The sequence below is a fragment of the Oryzias latipes genome, chromosome 13 (genome assembly GCF_053564925.1).
Source record: "Oryzias latipes strain Hd-rR chromosome 13, Olatipes_Hd-rR_3.1".
Taxonomy (NCBI): Eukaryota; Metazoa; Chordata; class Actinopteri; order Beloniformes; family Adrianichthyidae; genus Oryzias; species Oryzias latipes.
Genome location: NC_136249.1, coordinates 19,443,049 through 19,459,218, shown reverse-complemented (window position 1 = coordinate 19,459,218; position 16,170 = coordinate 19,443,049). Strand labels below are relative to the sequence as shown.

General features: G+C 38.7%; 1 protein-coding gene across 2 annotated transcripts; it reads left to right on the top strand.

The window, feature by feature from the left end:
- Nucleotides 1-1,391: 1,391 nt before the first annotated feature.
- Nucleotides 1,392-16,170, top strand: gosr1 (golgi SNAP receptor complex member 1). Of its 2 annotated transcripts, XM_004075442.5 has the most exons (9): nucleotides 1,392-1,525; nucleotides 2,326-2,437; nucleotides 4,195-4,282; nucleotides 4,626-4,733; nucleotides 4,869-4,960; nucleotides 10,227-10,301; nucleotides 12,812-12,841; nucleotides 15,062-15,144; nucleotides 15,370-16,170. In XM_004075442.5, the coding sequence occupies exons 1-9, from the start codon at nucleotides 1,492-1,494 to the stop codon at nucleotides 15,492-15,494; spliced, it is 747 nt and encodes a 248-aa protein (XP_004075490.1). In that variant the 5' UTR covers nucleotides 1,392-1,491; the 3' UTR covers nucleotides 15,495-16,170. The 2 variants fall into 2 exon arrangements, with proteins under 2 accessions (XP_004075490.1, XP_078786162.1); XM_078930036.1 differs by lacking the exons at nucleotides 1,392-1,525; nucleotides 2,326-2,437 and adding an exon at nucleotides 3,091-3,173.

Here is a 16,170-nt window from a genome sequence, read left to right as displayed (position 1 = left end):
ACTTTGTTTCCGGTTCCTGAGCCTGGACCATTATAGATCCTGAATGGAGGGAAGGCTGGAACCAATAATCCTCTCAGCAGATCTGATGATTCCCTGCAGTTTTGCCCTGTCATGTCTAGTTGCAGATCCCAACCAGACCATGATGGATGTGGTCAGGACAGACTGGATCATTACATAATTCTTCAGACAGAAGAATTCTGTCTGTTCTCCTCAATTCAGTCACTTAGCAACCAATGTTAGTTAAAACACCAACCAGTTTTCCACAGCAGCTCCTGAGGCAGGGTAAACTTAGTGTCACAGGAAGTACAACCTCTGCTGAGCCTTTTTCTGGAGTGAGTCAATGTGATAGGTTCACTTAAGGTCCCGAGAGACGGTGGACCCTAGGAAGCTTTGTGAGTCTGTGGAGTGGATGGTGCTGTTGAGAATTGTGAGTGGAGGGGATGGGGTAGAGGGGGTTCCTCCTGACGTCACTGTCATCTCATTAATTTTAAAGATTAGATATTTATGTGCCAAGCAAGACTGACAAAAGGTTGGAAAAGAAAAGAGTGGAAAGACAGAAGAGCCAAACACATTTGAAAAAATCAAACATACTTGACTTGTTCAAGGTTCTGCTACCTAAACATGGCATGGTTCAGCTGACAAATTGAAAAGTACAATGTTGTGAAAGCATTTTCAGAAAAACTTTAACAATTTAATGGTGCCATATTTGTAATGTTCACCTTCAGGAGCTGCAAATCAGCTTTCACTGATTTGCAGTGGTGGTTTGCCCTTCCTGACACAACGCTGTTTTTTACCCGGGCTGGGGACCAGCACAGTGCCACATTAAAAACCCTTGTGCTATCTTAGATGACCCCCACCCTTACTTTGACGTGTTCTCCCTACCATGACAAAGGTGGATAAAGGTGGAAAGATTTCATGTAATCCATGGACACCAGTGAAGATCACAAATCATTGAAGAAAAAGGTTCAGAGCACTGTCTAGTGGGTCTAGATGACCCAACTCCCAATGTTATAGTGCCTAGGACAGCACAAGGGTTACGAAAAATTCATTTTGTAATAGGCAGAGGGGAGCTCCACAGGCTGGGACCAAACTCCATATTTTAAGCCAACACAGAGTGGATCTATGAAGGACTACTCCAGAATGGAGGTGTGTAGGGTATAAAGTTTTCAAAGGAATAATCCACATGTTCATTTTTACTGTTTGTGCCATAATTTCACCTGCCTTGACCTTTCAAATGTGGTTCTGTTAAACAGGCGGGAAAAAAGTAAAAATAATATAAAAAAGTAAAAGATTTGTTACCACGAGGTATTTTGTTTACAATAATAAAATGTTCCATCAAAAACAAACGTGCTTTTAAAAAACGTTTCCGCAACTAAACTTTAGTCAGTTGAGGAGTCATTGCCTATCAGCCTCAGCTGCGGGAAAACAGACGCGGTTTCTTTTTGTCACGTGACCACCTCCTCAAGTTGGTGACGTCGCAGAACAACAAAAATGGCAGGACTAGGAAGCAGCAACTACTGGGAAGGTAATCCATCAAGAATTTGACCCAAGTCACGTTAAAGTTTTATACAGAACGACACCGCTAGGTCTCGTGTACCTGGTGCCGTTAGGAATTGTGTCTGCGTCTTTGCCATTACTCTGTGATTTAAGCAACAACAGGTTAGCCGACATGCTAACTAACGCATCGACGCCGAACTGAACTAAGCTGCCAAAGCCTCACCGTCCAACTTTAAACTGATTATCAACTGAGCGCTCCTCGTTTGTCTTTCGATAGATTCAAAACAATACCTAAATTAAAGAATATATATTTGTGTATTTTTTGTTGGTCTCGAAAAAAACCAAGCCATAAATCATGAAGGGATCAAGAAACCCGGCGTCTAGAGTAAGACGTAAGAGACGTCTCGATGAACTCCCCTCTGTTTTTTTCTGTAAAACATTTGCTATCCATCAACTGTATAAACCCCATCAGTACAGGTTTCTGAGTTCAAATAAAAATTACCCAACTTGTCTTTAGCTTTACAGAAGCCTTATCATGAGTTAAACATTTATATAAAAAATCAGCAATATGGTTCGATAAAGGGAAAACTTTAAAAGGTTCAGGTTATTTATGCTCAACCTCTAATCAGTACTTTAAGTATGCAGGTGTACCAATTTTTCTACAGAATGAAACATACATATCTCTGTTTTAGTTAACATGTTTAGGTCAGGATCATTTAGTCTGGGTGTGATGACAGTTTGGGGTTTCATATCCGTCTTGCCCATACAGTACCTATATCCGGCCTCAAATATGTTTGTTTTTAGTCCTTTATGCTGCTTTTGTTGCAGATTTGAGGAAGCAGGCTAGGCAGTTGGAAAATGAACTGGACCTGAAGCTGGTCTCATTCAGTAAACTGTGCACCAGCTACAGCAGCTCCAGGGATGGACGTCGAGGAGACACGTAAGATCTCTGCACTCTTCAAATGACACTCATCTCTAAAGCAAATGCCCATCATTTTCTGAAATTATGTATTTAACATGAATTGCCCATTTTTGTTTTATGTATTTGTTCTTTAGATACAGTGCAAGCTTTACTTAATTACTAATTCAGTTTACTAATAACATAATTGGTCTAAACCCAAGTGTGTCTTTTTGGTAAAGGTCCATGTTTCTTTGACTAAGCTGTGGTGCCAACCTCTTTGATATTTGCTTTTTAACAAATGAATATTGACTCTAGTGAGGACACATTTGCATCAAATATAAATAACTTCAAAATGGTGAGGTCAAATCCAAAGATTTTTTTGGCCTTTTAGCAGAGGAGCCTCTGCTGCAAACAACAACCTTTAATACTTAAAGAGCCATTTAGGGCTGTTTCTCACTGATCAAAATGTAGTAGGAACCACAAAGTCTTTCAAAATTGTTGATACTGCTTTGCATTTAAACCATTGATCATTTTAAATTACAAAAAAGGAAATTTGCAGAGAAAAAGGTCAACAATTTTGTTTCTGGTGTCCTTAGACAGCTCTTTGGTCTTGGCCATAGTGGAGTTTGGGGAATGACTGTTTAAGGTTATGGACAGGTGTCTTTCATATAGATAATGAGTTCAAACAGGTGACATTAATACAGGTAATGAGTGGAGGACAGAGGATCCTCTTACAGAAAAAGTTACAGGTCTGTGAAAGACAGGAATCTTGCTTGTAGGTAATTTACAAATAAATTCTTTAAAAATCCGACGATGGGATTTTCTGCTTTTTTCTTCTCATTTTCTCTCTCATAGTTGAGATATACCTATGATGAAAATTACAGGCCTCTCTCATCTTTTCTAGTGGGAGAACTTGCACAATTGATGGCTGACTAAATACTTTTTGCCCCACTGTATAAAAACATTCAAATGGGTTTTCTTAGCAACCCCCTTCTGTATAGCAAATAAACAATGTTGTGCAGTATAAAATAGTTTGTGCTTGATTAAGTAAATAGAGCGATCAAAGATGGAACGTTTCAGTAATGTTTTGATAGTTTTTCAAATCTGTGTATTCTGGAGGATTGGAAAGCTTTCAGTGCTGCTTGATGTAGTGCAGTGACAAAGGTACAAAAACGTTGCTGTTTATTTTTACTGTTCTAGAGCCACCTTGGCCATAAATTTGTAAACCTAACTGATCTAATTTAATTCAATGCTAACTAATCATTTTACAAAGTTGGGGTTACCATTAATTTATTTTTCTTCATAATGAAGAGATAGAAGTGCCACATGTGATGCCAGAGCCTGAGATTGCAGATCCATATTTTAGACTGTGCATCTTTTAAAGTAGATATAAAATGTGATTTGAAAAAAAAAAAGATCTCTGCATGCAAATGTGGTTTCTTGTTTGGAGTTGCATTCAGGAGTCTGAGCTGGCAGAAACACAGCTACGACAACAAATTTGTCCCTGTACTCTTGAGTAAAAAATGTACTCGAAGAAAGGCCTTTATCCATTAATGAACCTCATGCAATTGCTCTGAGTAACTTTGATTAAATTTAACCATGAAACATGACTGATCTTGTAGGCTTGAAAAGTTGAAAAAGAGAAGATGGTTCATGCCAACTAAAGTTCTTTATTTTTACATGAAAATCTTTTATGTAAAATCTCGTTCATTCAGGATGGATCCATAGCAGAAAACATTCATTTGGAGTTGGGTTTTCTTTGTAACTGCTCACTGTTCCCACTTGCCTCTCTACAGCTCGGATACCACCCCACTTCTCAACAACTCCACTCAGGACAGGATGTTTGACACCATGTCCGTGGAGATCGAGCAGCTTTTAGCCAAAGTAAGTCGTTTTAGCCAGATGAAATGTAAAAGCATTGAGAAAACTTTAGTCATTGTTTTCCTCAGAAAGTTTGCAATTCAACCAGAAATTATTCAAACTTTGAGTGTCGATATTAACTCTGAAAACATCCAGAAAGTAAATGTGTGATTGGGTTTAATAGGAAAAAAAGGAAACATTAGAAAAAGTCACTGCATTATGAGCACAGCGTCTGCAGGGGAAACCATATTACTTACTTCAGTGGTGATTTTTTTTTTTTTTTTAGGATAAAATTCTAGCATGATATGTGAGCCTAACCTGCGTGAGCTTGTAAGTCTCTCTGATTGAGCTTCTTTACGTCTTTCAGCTTACTGCCGTCAACGATAAGATGGCAGAGTACACTAACACACCGGGCACAGCTTCTCTGAATGCTGCCCTCATGCACACCCTCCAGAGACACAGAGACATTCTGCAGGTGAGTCATTCATTATTATCTCTTTTAGTTCAATATGCTACAAAGAAAAAAAAAATCATAGATGACCTGTTTCTTGACGCCACACATGGATGTGTTTTTATTTATTTTTTGGTCCTTTTTTTGCTGTCTTCTCAGGATTACACTCATGAATTCCACAAAACCAAGGGCAACTTTCTGGCCATTCGAGAAAGAGAAGACCTCCTAGGTTCTGTCAGAAAAGACATTGAGTGAGTATAAAAATAGGCCTCTACAGCTGAGACATCAGTTGTGTCACAACTGGAAAGATGAGATCATAGCTGCTGATAGAAACCATTCAACTCCAGTGGTCAGTTACCTTTTATACCATGGTCCGGGTGGATACTAGATGCTGATTGGCTGCTGGGTGTGATTTAAAAAGTGATAATCCATAGTGATAATGCACGCCTAAAAAAGAAGTTCCGGTCACAAATCTTAAATGCTCTGTCTTATTGCGCTGGCTTCTTTAAAGCAGACTTTTGCTTCATCATCTGGACATAAACAAGTGGTTTCTCTCTAAATTGATGCTTTAATTAACCAATCGTGACAATCAGCCTATTTATCGCTTTCCTTTGTCGCTGCAGTCGAGGTCAGTGCTGGGTGACATGTTATCATGTTACCATGACAACACGCTGCATCACGTCACAAATAGTCTGCTTTTTGTTAGAAAGCCATTTAAACCAAACAAATAAGACTAAAGTGCTAAAAACTGATTAGATATTTATTTATTTTGTAAGTGACCATGGTAAAAGTGGGATAATGGCTTTCAAAGTGTGCTTTATCAGACATTAAGGCAGCGTTGGACGGTTCAGGCTTCCACGGCGTGCGTTCATTTCTGATAATGCACTCGTGGTCGGCCAATATCACTTACTCAACACTGAGGTGAAAGATGGATGCTGGCTTGTGCGGCTTTGCCTGTTTTTTAATTTTTATTTGAAATAATCTGGTTGATCCCGCAAATCGGCTTAAATGTCTTTGATTTCTGGGGAAATGATCAGAATTTTTCCCTTTGGCATGCTCTTATGAAAATTTCTGATTAACACTTAAAGAAGAAGCCCTTTGGCCTTGGATGGAAGGAGTATGTGCTATCATAAATAAGTTGTAGGATCCTCACTGACCATGACTCCTGTAAATGTTGTGTTTTTTTTTTTCTTTTCTCAATGGTGTATTGATTTTTTTTTTTTTTTTACACAGCAGTCAGCTTATGGGGAGCACTGCAGGGCTTTCATTGATCCCACTCCATCTGCCTTAGATGCAGATCTCTTACAGAGGAACACATACCTGTACTCCGCTGTCCTGAAGTCACTTATCAGTATGGAGGGGTTTTTTGAGACACTCTGCCGGTCAAACGGTCGAACAACCTCGAGCGTTAAATAATGTAATCTTTCAAAATTGCTAGGTTCAGATCTTTTTCTGTTCTCCCTGTCTAAAATCTATTGGAAACCTTGTACGAACTAAGAAATGAGGTCAGTGAAGCCTCTTTTTGTTGAGAGATGTGACCGATTTCTGCACAGTTGTTGCACTGTGGGTGACGATGACTTTTGAACTTTCTGCTGTTGTTTTTTTTTTTTAAATACTACAACAAAACATAAACTTTTGAGCTAAAATTATTTCTTTTTCTAAGCTCATGAGAACATACTTTCCTCAATGTTTTTAGCTCCACTGCACCTTTTTCGGCTTCTCTTCTTTATTCTTTGTGCCACTAGCTAATGAGGACCAGTAGCGTCCAGCTCTAATGTGACACTCATCCTTTTCTCTTCCAAAGGCTTAACCTCCACTGCTGTCATTTATTACCAAAAGTTAAATATGATAGAGAATAGGGATGGGCGATATATCTGTGCCAGCATCGGTATCGAACATTATTTGCACAATTAAAGTTTATCGGCCCGATGTAAAAAAAAAAAAAAAACCTACCGATATTCTACAGACTGTTTTCAGAAACATTTTATTTTTTAAATGTACACTTATTCCTAATAGATTAGGAAGCTTATGTTTGCAGTCACGGTCAGTAATTGTCTTCAGGCAAAGGTTATTTTGAGAGGGATGCATGTTGTTCCGAATAGATCCCTGGCAATGGGGAGCTTATGGTTTACAGTTATGTCCAATGGTCTTACAGATATATTCATATGAAAGTCTTAAAGTGATATTTGTTCCAATGAGATCCTTTGCTGTATGCTAAAAAGGTCAAGTGCAACATGATTGTCCAGTGAGAGAAAAGTTGTGCATTTCTAGTAAAGAAACAACAGGGGTTGACATAGCCCAGAAATTTGCACTGGCCCACAGGGCCAGTAGGTTTTGAAAGTTACTGGCCCGACACTGCACACAGCTCCGCAGGTGCTTGCAACTTTAGGGGGGTCCGGGGGCATGCCCCCCCGGAAAATTTTAATATGGGGAAATTTGGTGCATTCTGGTGACATCTAGCACTTATTTATACACTTTTCAATTACTGAAAATAGAGCATATCAAACTTAAATCTGCTCTAGTCTGTTTCAGATGTTTTGAAGAGAGCACTGCAGTGAAGTAGGTAACACTAGTTAAGAAGTTTTCATGCTGCCCAGGGCTCCAGACTAACTTTTTTCACTAGGAGCACAGTGGCCCCCAACTGAAAATTTTAGGGGCACAACCAGAAAATTTAGGGGCGCATACCGTAAATCAACATGCTAACCAAATCTACTAATTTCCACTGTATTACTATTAATAAAATACTTTAATAATAGATGCAAAAATTACAATGCGCCGTTTGAAATTCAGTGTCACATTTTATTCTGCACTTTTGAAAATGCAACAAGGTAAACTGACAAAAGCATCGCTGTCACGATACAACGATACAAGCAGCGTTGTATCGGAGATTTTATTTTTAGGCCATATCGCCCAGCACTACTTTAGTTACTTAATTAAATTAAATAATTGAAAAATTAAATAAAATTAAATTACTGAGATCATTCAGCTAACTAGAAATACTTACTGCTTACAGTGTTGTAAAGAAAAAGAAAATTAAGTAGTTTGACATTATACTCCATTTGACTCTGAGATTCAGGTATTTGGAGTTGCCTGTGATTCTTTAACATTCAGCTTAAAGCTTAGTGCATACAGTTTCATCTTCAATGCATTCATTAAATATCTTGCTGTCCATACTACTAATTCCACCCATTACTCCATCTAACATATTCCTATCTATTCCTGCCATGTCTTCCACATCTCTGACATGCTTCAGTCTCTCTTCAGTGACGGTGTCGAATTTATGATCATCGCGGTGAAAAACCACCAGGGGGCGCGCTGATATGTGTGTCAGTTTAAATATATCTGTCTAAAATGTAATAATAACCCACTGGCTTGTTCCTTCGTTGTTGCTGTTTAACATTGTTTAGTATTGAATTGTTACTTTCAATAAAGTTTGAAAAAAAAAGTAGAGTGAGCGCGTGCCGCGTGGTGCTCGGCAGCGACAGCCGCGCGCGCAGGCGGGAGAGGAGGAGAAGAGTGATAAAAGGTTTCCCATAGAAACCCTTGAAGTCTGAACACAGCACTAGCAGAAAAAGTGAATTATAAAGATGAGGTAAATCTACACGTTTTCGCAAAATATACTTTATTGAAAAAGGTGAAAAATGTATTAACCGTTAGATATTTTAGTGGCCCGAGCGGACAAGTAAAAAATAAAGTCTTGTGGTCCGTACTGCTTGAAAAACAGGACCGGGCCAGCGGACAAATGGCTATGTCGAGCCCTGAACAAAAAGGAAATCTAAACTTTGTGTTACTGCAGACGCTTAAGGCCTCTTAAACATAGAAAATGTTGCATCATATGTTGAACCTGAGAAAACAGCAGCGGTGTAATAACAGGGTAATAACTTGTGGTCAACTAAAGTGTCCGTGTCAGCAACTAAGCTTGTTATGGTAAGAAATGTAAGTATTTGGAAAAACATCTGCAGAAAAAAGCATGAAATTATAATCCAAGGGACTGTAGTTCTAGAGTTTGGTGTTCATGTTCTATAATTTACCCTAAGAGGTTTTTTAAAACAACAAAAGGGTTTTTCTCCTGCAATTTTCACTAACACGGTCTCTGAAAACTGCTGAAGTTGAGGCCTCTCCCTCTTGGACTTTAGTTGTCAGGTAGGGGGCAGTATAGTATAAAAATGCATAGAATGAAGGCTGGTTATGCTTCACAAAAATCACAAATCCATTTGCTTTCAAAGAAACCATGCACATTTATGTGAACATCTAAATAACCAGTTTGATATTTTATCTCGTTCTTAATCAATGTCTGGAAGATGTGGCTAACCATATTTTGACAAGAGTGCGTGCACACACACACACACACAAGCACACACAGTGAGCAGCTGAAGCGTTCATAGCAGCAAAATGGAGACATAATTCTCCCTCTGCTCCCGCTTTGAATCTAAATGTCAGCAGCAAAAGTGACAGTTTGGCCGTGATTTACACCCGTGCCCTTTTTAGAAAGCCCTGCTGAAGTGAGGGAGCTGGATGTTGGTACACGCAGTTCCAGCCCTAAGTATGCATCAGCACTGCTGCTGTGGGAGCCATGCTGGGCTCAGGGCAGCCACGGACTGTGCGTGCACCCATTTGTTTGTTCTCATGCACTCTCTGCTTTTAGCTGGGTGGGGTAGGCGTTAATGGCATATGTGTGTCTCCATGCCTCCAGCGCTTTTTTTTTTTTTTTTTTTTTTTGCTCACCAGGAAGGTGGGGCTGTGCTTAATGACTACAAACCCAGGATGTTAGTCAGCTGTTCAGGGAACCTGATACTTCATAGTTGCATCAAGTGCATCAGAACGGGTGTGATTCTATTGTTACATGAGTGGTGTAACAGGCCTTACATTATTTGAAGTAGCAGGTTAAAAAAAAGTCATATGGATTTGGTGTAGCTCCCTTTTCAAGCCCAGCTGACTGCTTTTTTTTACCTTTTACTTCAAGGAAATCAATCTGGATGAATGACTCTATGCAGGCAGCCCATCCATTAACTTTGAGCTCTTTGCTGCTTCAAAGCTTACTAGTAGAAAAAACATTTTCATTTTTGCATCTTCACCAGCTTGGATGGATTTTACCATTCATTTTTAATTTAACGAGGTCTCTATTAATAATTCCATGGGCAGATGCCATAAGAACCCGACTTTTAAGCCTTACACACTCAGTTATCAGTTCCAGTGGAATGAAGTCATGTTTATGAAAGCCAGTTTACTTTGCAAATCATGTCAGAAAAAAACGTTTTTGTTAAAAATAGACGAGCATGAAAATGACTAAATTCCCAACAAGCTCATTCTAAAAAGAAAAAAAAAATAATAATTAATGCACCAAACCAGGATTTAAACAACTTTTGTCTGATTTAGCTGCACCTTCCCTTGACTTAGATGAAACAAAGTTTAAAAGATCAAGGATTGCTTTTGGTTTTAAGGTCTTTAATAAATGAAAGAGCTGTTTAAATTGATGTGCTCTTCATTCTGATTGACTTGTGTTTATTCCTCTGTCAGGACATACAAGAGTGGCTCTGGGGTCAACAACAGAAGAACCGAGCTGTTTCTAAAGGAGCATGAACATCTAAGAAAGTAAGTTTACACCAAGATTATCGACCTATTTACCAATAAAGTCACGTTTTTTTCCGAGTTAAGAATACATGCTTTGCAAGCCAGGAAGAGAGAAATCTGGACTGCAACGGTTTTTATGTTTCTTTTCCAAAAGAAATGCTCTTATTTAGCTTTAAAACCACAGTGTTTTGTGCAGCAGAACTCTGCAGTTTAAAGGTTTAAATCAAAAAAAATGAATGGAATTACAAAACAGCGTGAGGAACCGTGATCTCCAGCTTTCTTATCCTCCAATCATTTGGCTGAGTCAGCAAAGCTACAGAACAGCATGCGGTTTGTGAAACCTGTGTGCGTTTGTGTGTATGTGTGTGCGCGAGTGAGGTGTTTGGTGCACCCTCGGTGGTGCACACATTTGAATGTCAGCAAGGACCACAAGCGCAGGATAAAACAAAATGCAAATCTATCAACAAACCTTCCTTACGCTTCAAAATGAGGATTTATTCCCAAAGTTCAAATCACATCTGTCTATTTGTTAGTAGCCAACGAAGAAACAAGGTTGTGTGGAGGCCCCTCACCGTTATGTTTCAACACAGACAGTAGACGGTAGTCTCTGATGAATTTTAAGTTGTAGATCCGGCAGAAATTGATCACAGAACAGGTTTTTGCTCCTGTGATAAAGTGTTGAGTTTAATTTATTATGGGCTGCGTGAATCAGCATTACCTGTAATGACCAGCAGAGGGCAAAGCATGTCTGTTGCTGTATGCACAACTGCAATTCCATAAGTTCAATATACTGATATTCACTTAATCAAGATTGGGAACTGGGATCATTTATTTAGTTAAATCAGAGCATGCGTGAGAAAAACGCTCCAGTGGTTTGGAGAAAGACATATAAAAAGATGTAAAAAATGAGCAGCTGACACTAGAGTCACAGGGAAAATGTGGTTTGCTGTGACCAGCAGCTGAAATAGGAATATAATACGTAGATAAAAACCATAAACAAAGCGTCACCTGGGTGCAAATGAATCCTGTTAATCATGTCCTTATTTTTAGTTAGAGTACAAATGTCTTGGAGGGATATATGGACTGTATTTTTATTTATTGATTTATTTTTTACTTTCCCAGATGTCAACAACTTTATCAGTTTTGACACAATGATCCTTAGTTCCTTACTTATCTTCTGTCAAAATTTAAAAAAAGTTTGCAATTATTTATATTGTTTATCCCTGTCTGTTCTATGGGCTCAATAACTTATTCTAAGCTTTTTGTACTGACGTCAATTGAGAAATTATTATTGTTATTTTTAATTGTTTGGAATACGTTCGAAGTAAAAAACTGAACAATTTCAGACACATAATGAAAGCCCTATAGGTTTCTAGCCACTGCTAACTTGTTTGGATTACAGAATATTCATGAAATGTGAATTATTTAAGCTTAGTTTCTGCTTAAATGTTAAGCTTTTTAAGATTTAATTGACATTAATGTGGAAAGATTTCGAAACACCTCTTTGTGTTTTAATAAACTGTCTTTCAAAAGCAACATCAGAGTTTCACTGATACTATTCATGAAAATCAGGCTTGTTGTTCATCACCCGGCGCTTTAAGCAGCATCAGAAACGCTCCCATACAAGCTGCTTTAACACCTCAAGGGCCTCTTTTAATAGCTCTAAAACCATCACTTATTAGCTCACTCATTCAATATGCATTTTCCCGTTAAGACATTTTAAAACTTTAGATTGTTTTCCAATGACTGCTGTGATATTAGAAACCCTTCCATTTTCTCATTAATTCTGCTTTAATATATTTATCAGTTCTAATGCACTGGCTTCACTTCAGAGCAGATTAGTTTTCTTCAACTTTAAGCATATTCATCGATTAAATGAGCTGATATCAGCATTTTGGGCATAACTGTGGGCTGTAACGGAATGTTGAGTTGCAGATATTGCAATTAAGGGAAACTTCTTAAAAAATGCGAGTCCTTGGGGCACAGTGAAGCTATGGCACTGATGCTACATAACTGAAGTGCGCATTGCAGTGGACTGTCTGTCATTTTGTGCATTTGCCTGTGAATAGGAAGAGAGCATGTGGTCTGTATGGGTTCATTCATCACAACTAGAAAGGAAAGCAATTAGCTGGAAGCTAATGAGCGATTTAATGACTGCAGGAAACACAACTTCAGAGAGGGAAAGGAAAGAGTCCCTTCAGAGCTGAAGCCACAAAACCCAGCATCTGACTGAGATGACTAATGGGAAAACCAGCCACTTATGTCTGTGCTGTAGACTCTGAAGAGAAGAAAGTATAACCAGGTTTCTCTCTGGCTCCGCCTCAGATCAACTTTGAATTTTCTAACAGTCTCAGTTCTGCCGGGAAATAAAACTGCAGTATATTTTATGGTCAGTCATGAGGTCAGGGACAGTTCAGGAGGAAAGGAAAGGTTAGGCATAACCTGTAAATGTTTCTAATTGTTTTGTATTTCACTGCATGTACAGTATTCTTGTGTAACCCAGTTTTTTTTCTCTCCTCCCCAACCTGTAGCTCAGACCGACTAATGGACGACACTATAAGGTAAATCCTCTGTTTCCTCACACATTTGGATTTATGTGTGTCACATTTTCTGATTTCATTGTGAACATTGTAAACCTTGTTTTTTCTGAGCGGTACAGTACAGAACAGTCTGGGATTTTGAGCGTTTCCATTATAAAATGGATCCATTAAGCTGGACCGCACTGACCAATTTTTGGGGCCCTGTTAGTTGTGGGTCCATAGAAAAATGGAACGGACCAGTTAGGGCAGAGCTTCTGTTGAAACCCGTTGATTGGCTGAAGGTCATACTGACAACTCTGGAAACAAGGTTTTAGCGTCACACGACTTTAGACTAGGTCCTTTGACGTTTGCCCATCTGCCTTCAGAAAAATGCAGAGAAAAGGAGGGTATGGAATAAAGACCTCGAATAAAATGTTGCTTGTAGATGTACAGGAACCTGGGTTCATGTTTACATTGACATCGCTTTAAAAAAAAAATATTTTTATAAATGTGTACTAGAGTTAGAACACTTGTATACATCTAAGTATGGTATTTCTTCTGACTAATTAAAGATGTAACATGCTAACAGTTTTGTTTCAATTATATTTTTATTTTTATTTAATTGCATCCAATTTTCCTGTTTTTTATTGGCTTTTATTACTAATCGCTTGACAAGGGATTCACTGTTTATCAGCTTAAGATCAGTATCAGCATCAAAATCTCTTCTTTACCCTAATGTTAACATTTCTAACAGAAACACATCACTGCATTTGCAACAGACTCCAGCATGTCGTCCATGTGGAGATGTTTTAAAATCTCAGTATCTGCAGTGATGCGTGGCTAACACAACCCATTCATTGTTGACTCTAAAATTGAGACAAGGTTTAATATTTATAAAAACAGAAATCAAAGTTGCCAAAGAATCTGCCAGCTTTTACTATTCTACATTTATAGCTGTTACTTTTACATGTCCTTTTATTTGTTTGCTTGTTTTTTTGTGCATTGCTGATTAAGTAGATGGCCAACTATAACTAATACAACTACTTTAATTCATTTGTGTCGTACATCACACTTCTGTGACTTTCGTTTCAAGATGTTGTTGATGATGACTTCAGAACTTTTCTTTTTTGTCTGTTTTTACATTTTTTCTTTCTTTTTTCCTGCATGTGTTTAAAAGAAACGTTCTGTCAATAACAAGGTGTGCTGTCATGCACGTACCATGTCTTAAAAAGTAGTTTCCTTCGATCAGCTCTTGATAAGCAGGTGTTCACGGACACAAAGGCTTGCGGATGTTGCTTCCCTCAGCAGTGTCATGTCCTGACTGAGGAGAACATGATCCTCCAAACACAGCTTCAGGCCAAGACTGCAGTGTCCCCTCAGAAACCCCAATCCGCCTTCAACCACCTGTGCTAACGCTTCTGCATCCACTCACGCTTATTGCAGATTTGTAGATGGGATTTTACCTTGAAAAAAGCTTTTTTTTATTTTTATTGACCAACGCAGATTAATAGAGCCTAAGTAATTTACTATAGTAGTGATGCAGATTAAAGTCACTTCAATGCTTCCCAAAAAGTAAAGAATGCTAACAAATAGACATACACTAAATACAAATATAAAGGCAACACTTTTTTTTTACTCCTGATTGTCCTGAGACGAGCTCAAAGATCTGAAACATTTTCCACAAACACAAAAAAGTCATTTTTCTGAAATATTGTTCACAAATCTGTCTTTATCTGTAACACTGGGCATGTCTTTGCTGAGATAATCCGTGCTATGGCCCAGGTGTGCCATATCAAGATGCTGATTGGACAGCACGATTATTCCACAGGTGTGCCTCAGACTGGCCACAATAAAGGGCCACTCTGAAATATGTGGTTTTGTTTTATGGGGGGGTCTGGGGACTCGCAGAACTGGTCAGCAGTTGTCTCATGTAGTGCAAAACACTGTCACAGATGTAGAGAGAAGTCACTCCTGTTTGCTTTCTGAAACAGCAACTTTTTTTGGTACAAAATTGCAATAACAGTCTAAAGGGACTTTTGTTAAAGTATCTCTAATGACAAAATTTACTAAATGATTTCCCACAATCCACATTCCAGAGTAAAGTTTCTCAATTTTTCTACAACAGAGCACAAAAGAGACAGCTCTACTTCCTCTCTATAGGTCCACCTCACAGTTGAATTAACAGTCAAATGTTGACCAGGAATATATTTATCTGGGGTTGTGTCTTGTGGAATTGCCTATTTACCATATTTCTTTCTTTAGCATTGCCATGGCCACCAAGGAGAACATGACTTCTCAAAGGAGCATTCTGAAATCCATACAGAGCAGGGTCAACACACTGGCCAGTATCCTTTCTGCTGCATGATTGCAGGGCTGTGTACAGGAAACCACACGGAGGAGTTATTGGTTTAAAAACAAACAACTGCTGTTTCTTCAGAAATCAATGCTCATGAAAAAGCTTTCTGTTTTTTTTTCCCTGGAAAAATGCATCCATCAGGATTTCTACAGGAGTGATTGCTGTGACCGTGCAGTCCCACAGAATTACCTTCCTTCACATTTGACTCCCTCAGATCGTTTTCCAGCTATCAACAGTCTCATCCAGCGAATCAACCTGCGGAAGAGAAGAGACTCTCTCATCCTTGGCACTGTGATTGGCGTCTGCACCATTCTCCTCCTCCTTTATGCATTTCACTAAAAAACCTGGATAGATGCATTCAGTAAAGACGCAAGACTGAGCCAAGGACGCTTTTCATAGGCTGAGCTCAAACTTTGAAGGACTACAGAGGTTGTGAGGCAGAAGGACTCTTGTACAGTCCAGTCCTGGGACAGAAATTAACCGTGCTAAAGAGCTGCTGCAGAACTTGTAGCAGCGGGACAGATGAAGGGCTGGTGGCTTGGAATTCTTCTGCTTTGGTCTCCTAATAAGATAAAATGTAAAAACAGAAAAGAAGAGGGATACATGAATAATTTACTTGGAGAAAAATGGTTTCTGGAGTAACTATGGCGTAAAGTGTTTCTTCTTTTTATGGTTCTTACTGATGGAGAGGGATGATGGTTTGTCAACTGTAAAATTGAAATGAACAAGTCTTCTCATCTTATCATAAGTAACATAAAAAAGTGTATAACTCTGTTATTGTTTAATGTACAGTAAATGATAAACTGAGCGCCATCTTCAGAGCCACGTCATTTCTGAGGAGGTTTCAGAGGATGAAGGTGGAGATGGATTCAAGCTGCTGAATCCTCGGCCTCCACTTCCACATCTGGAAGGCTCCTTAGATATGCTTGAAATAATTTCAACACATTGATCCAGACAGTTTTGACTATGAATAAAAGCTATTTTAATAAAAAGAATATGAAAGTGTTCTGTGAAA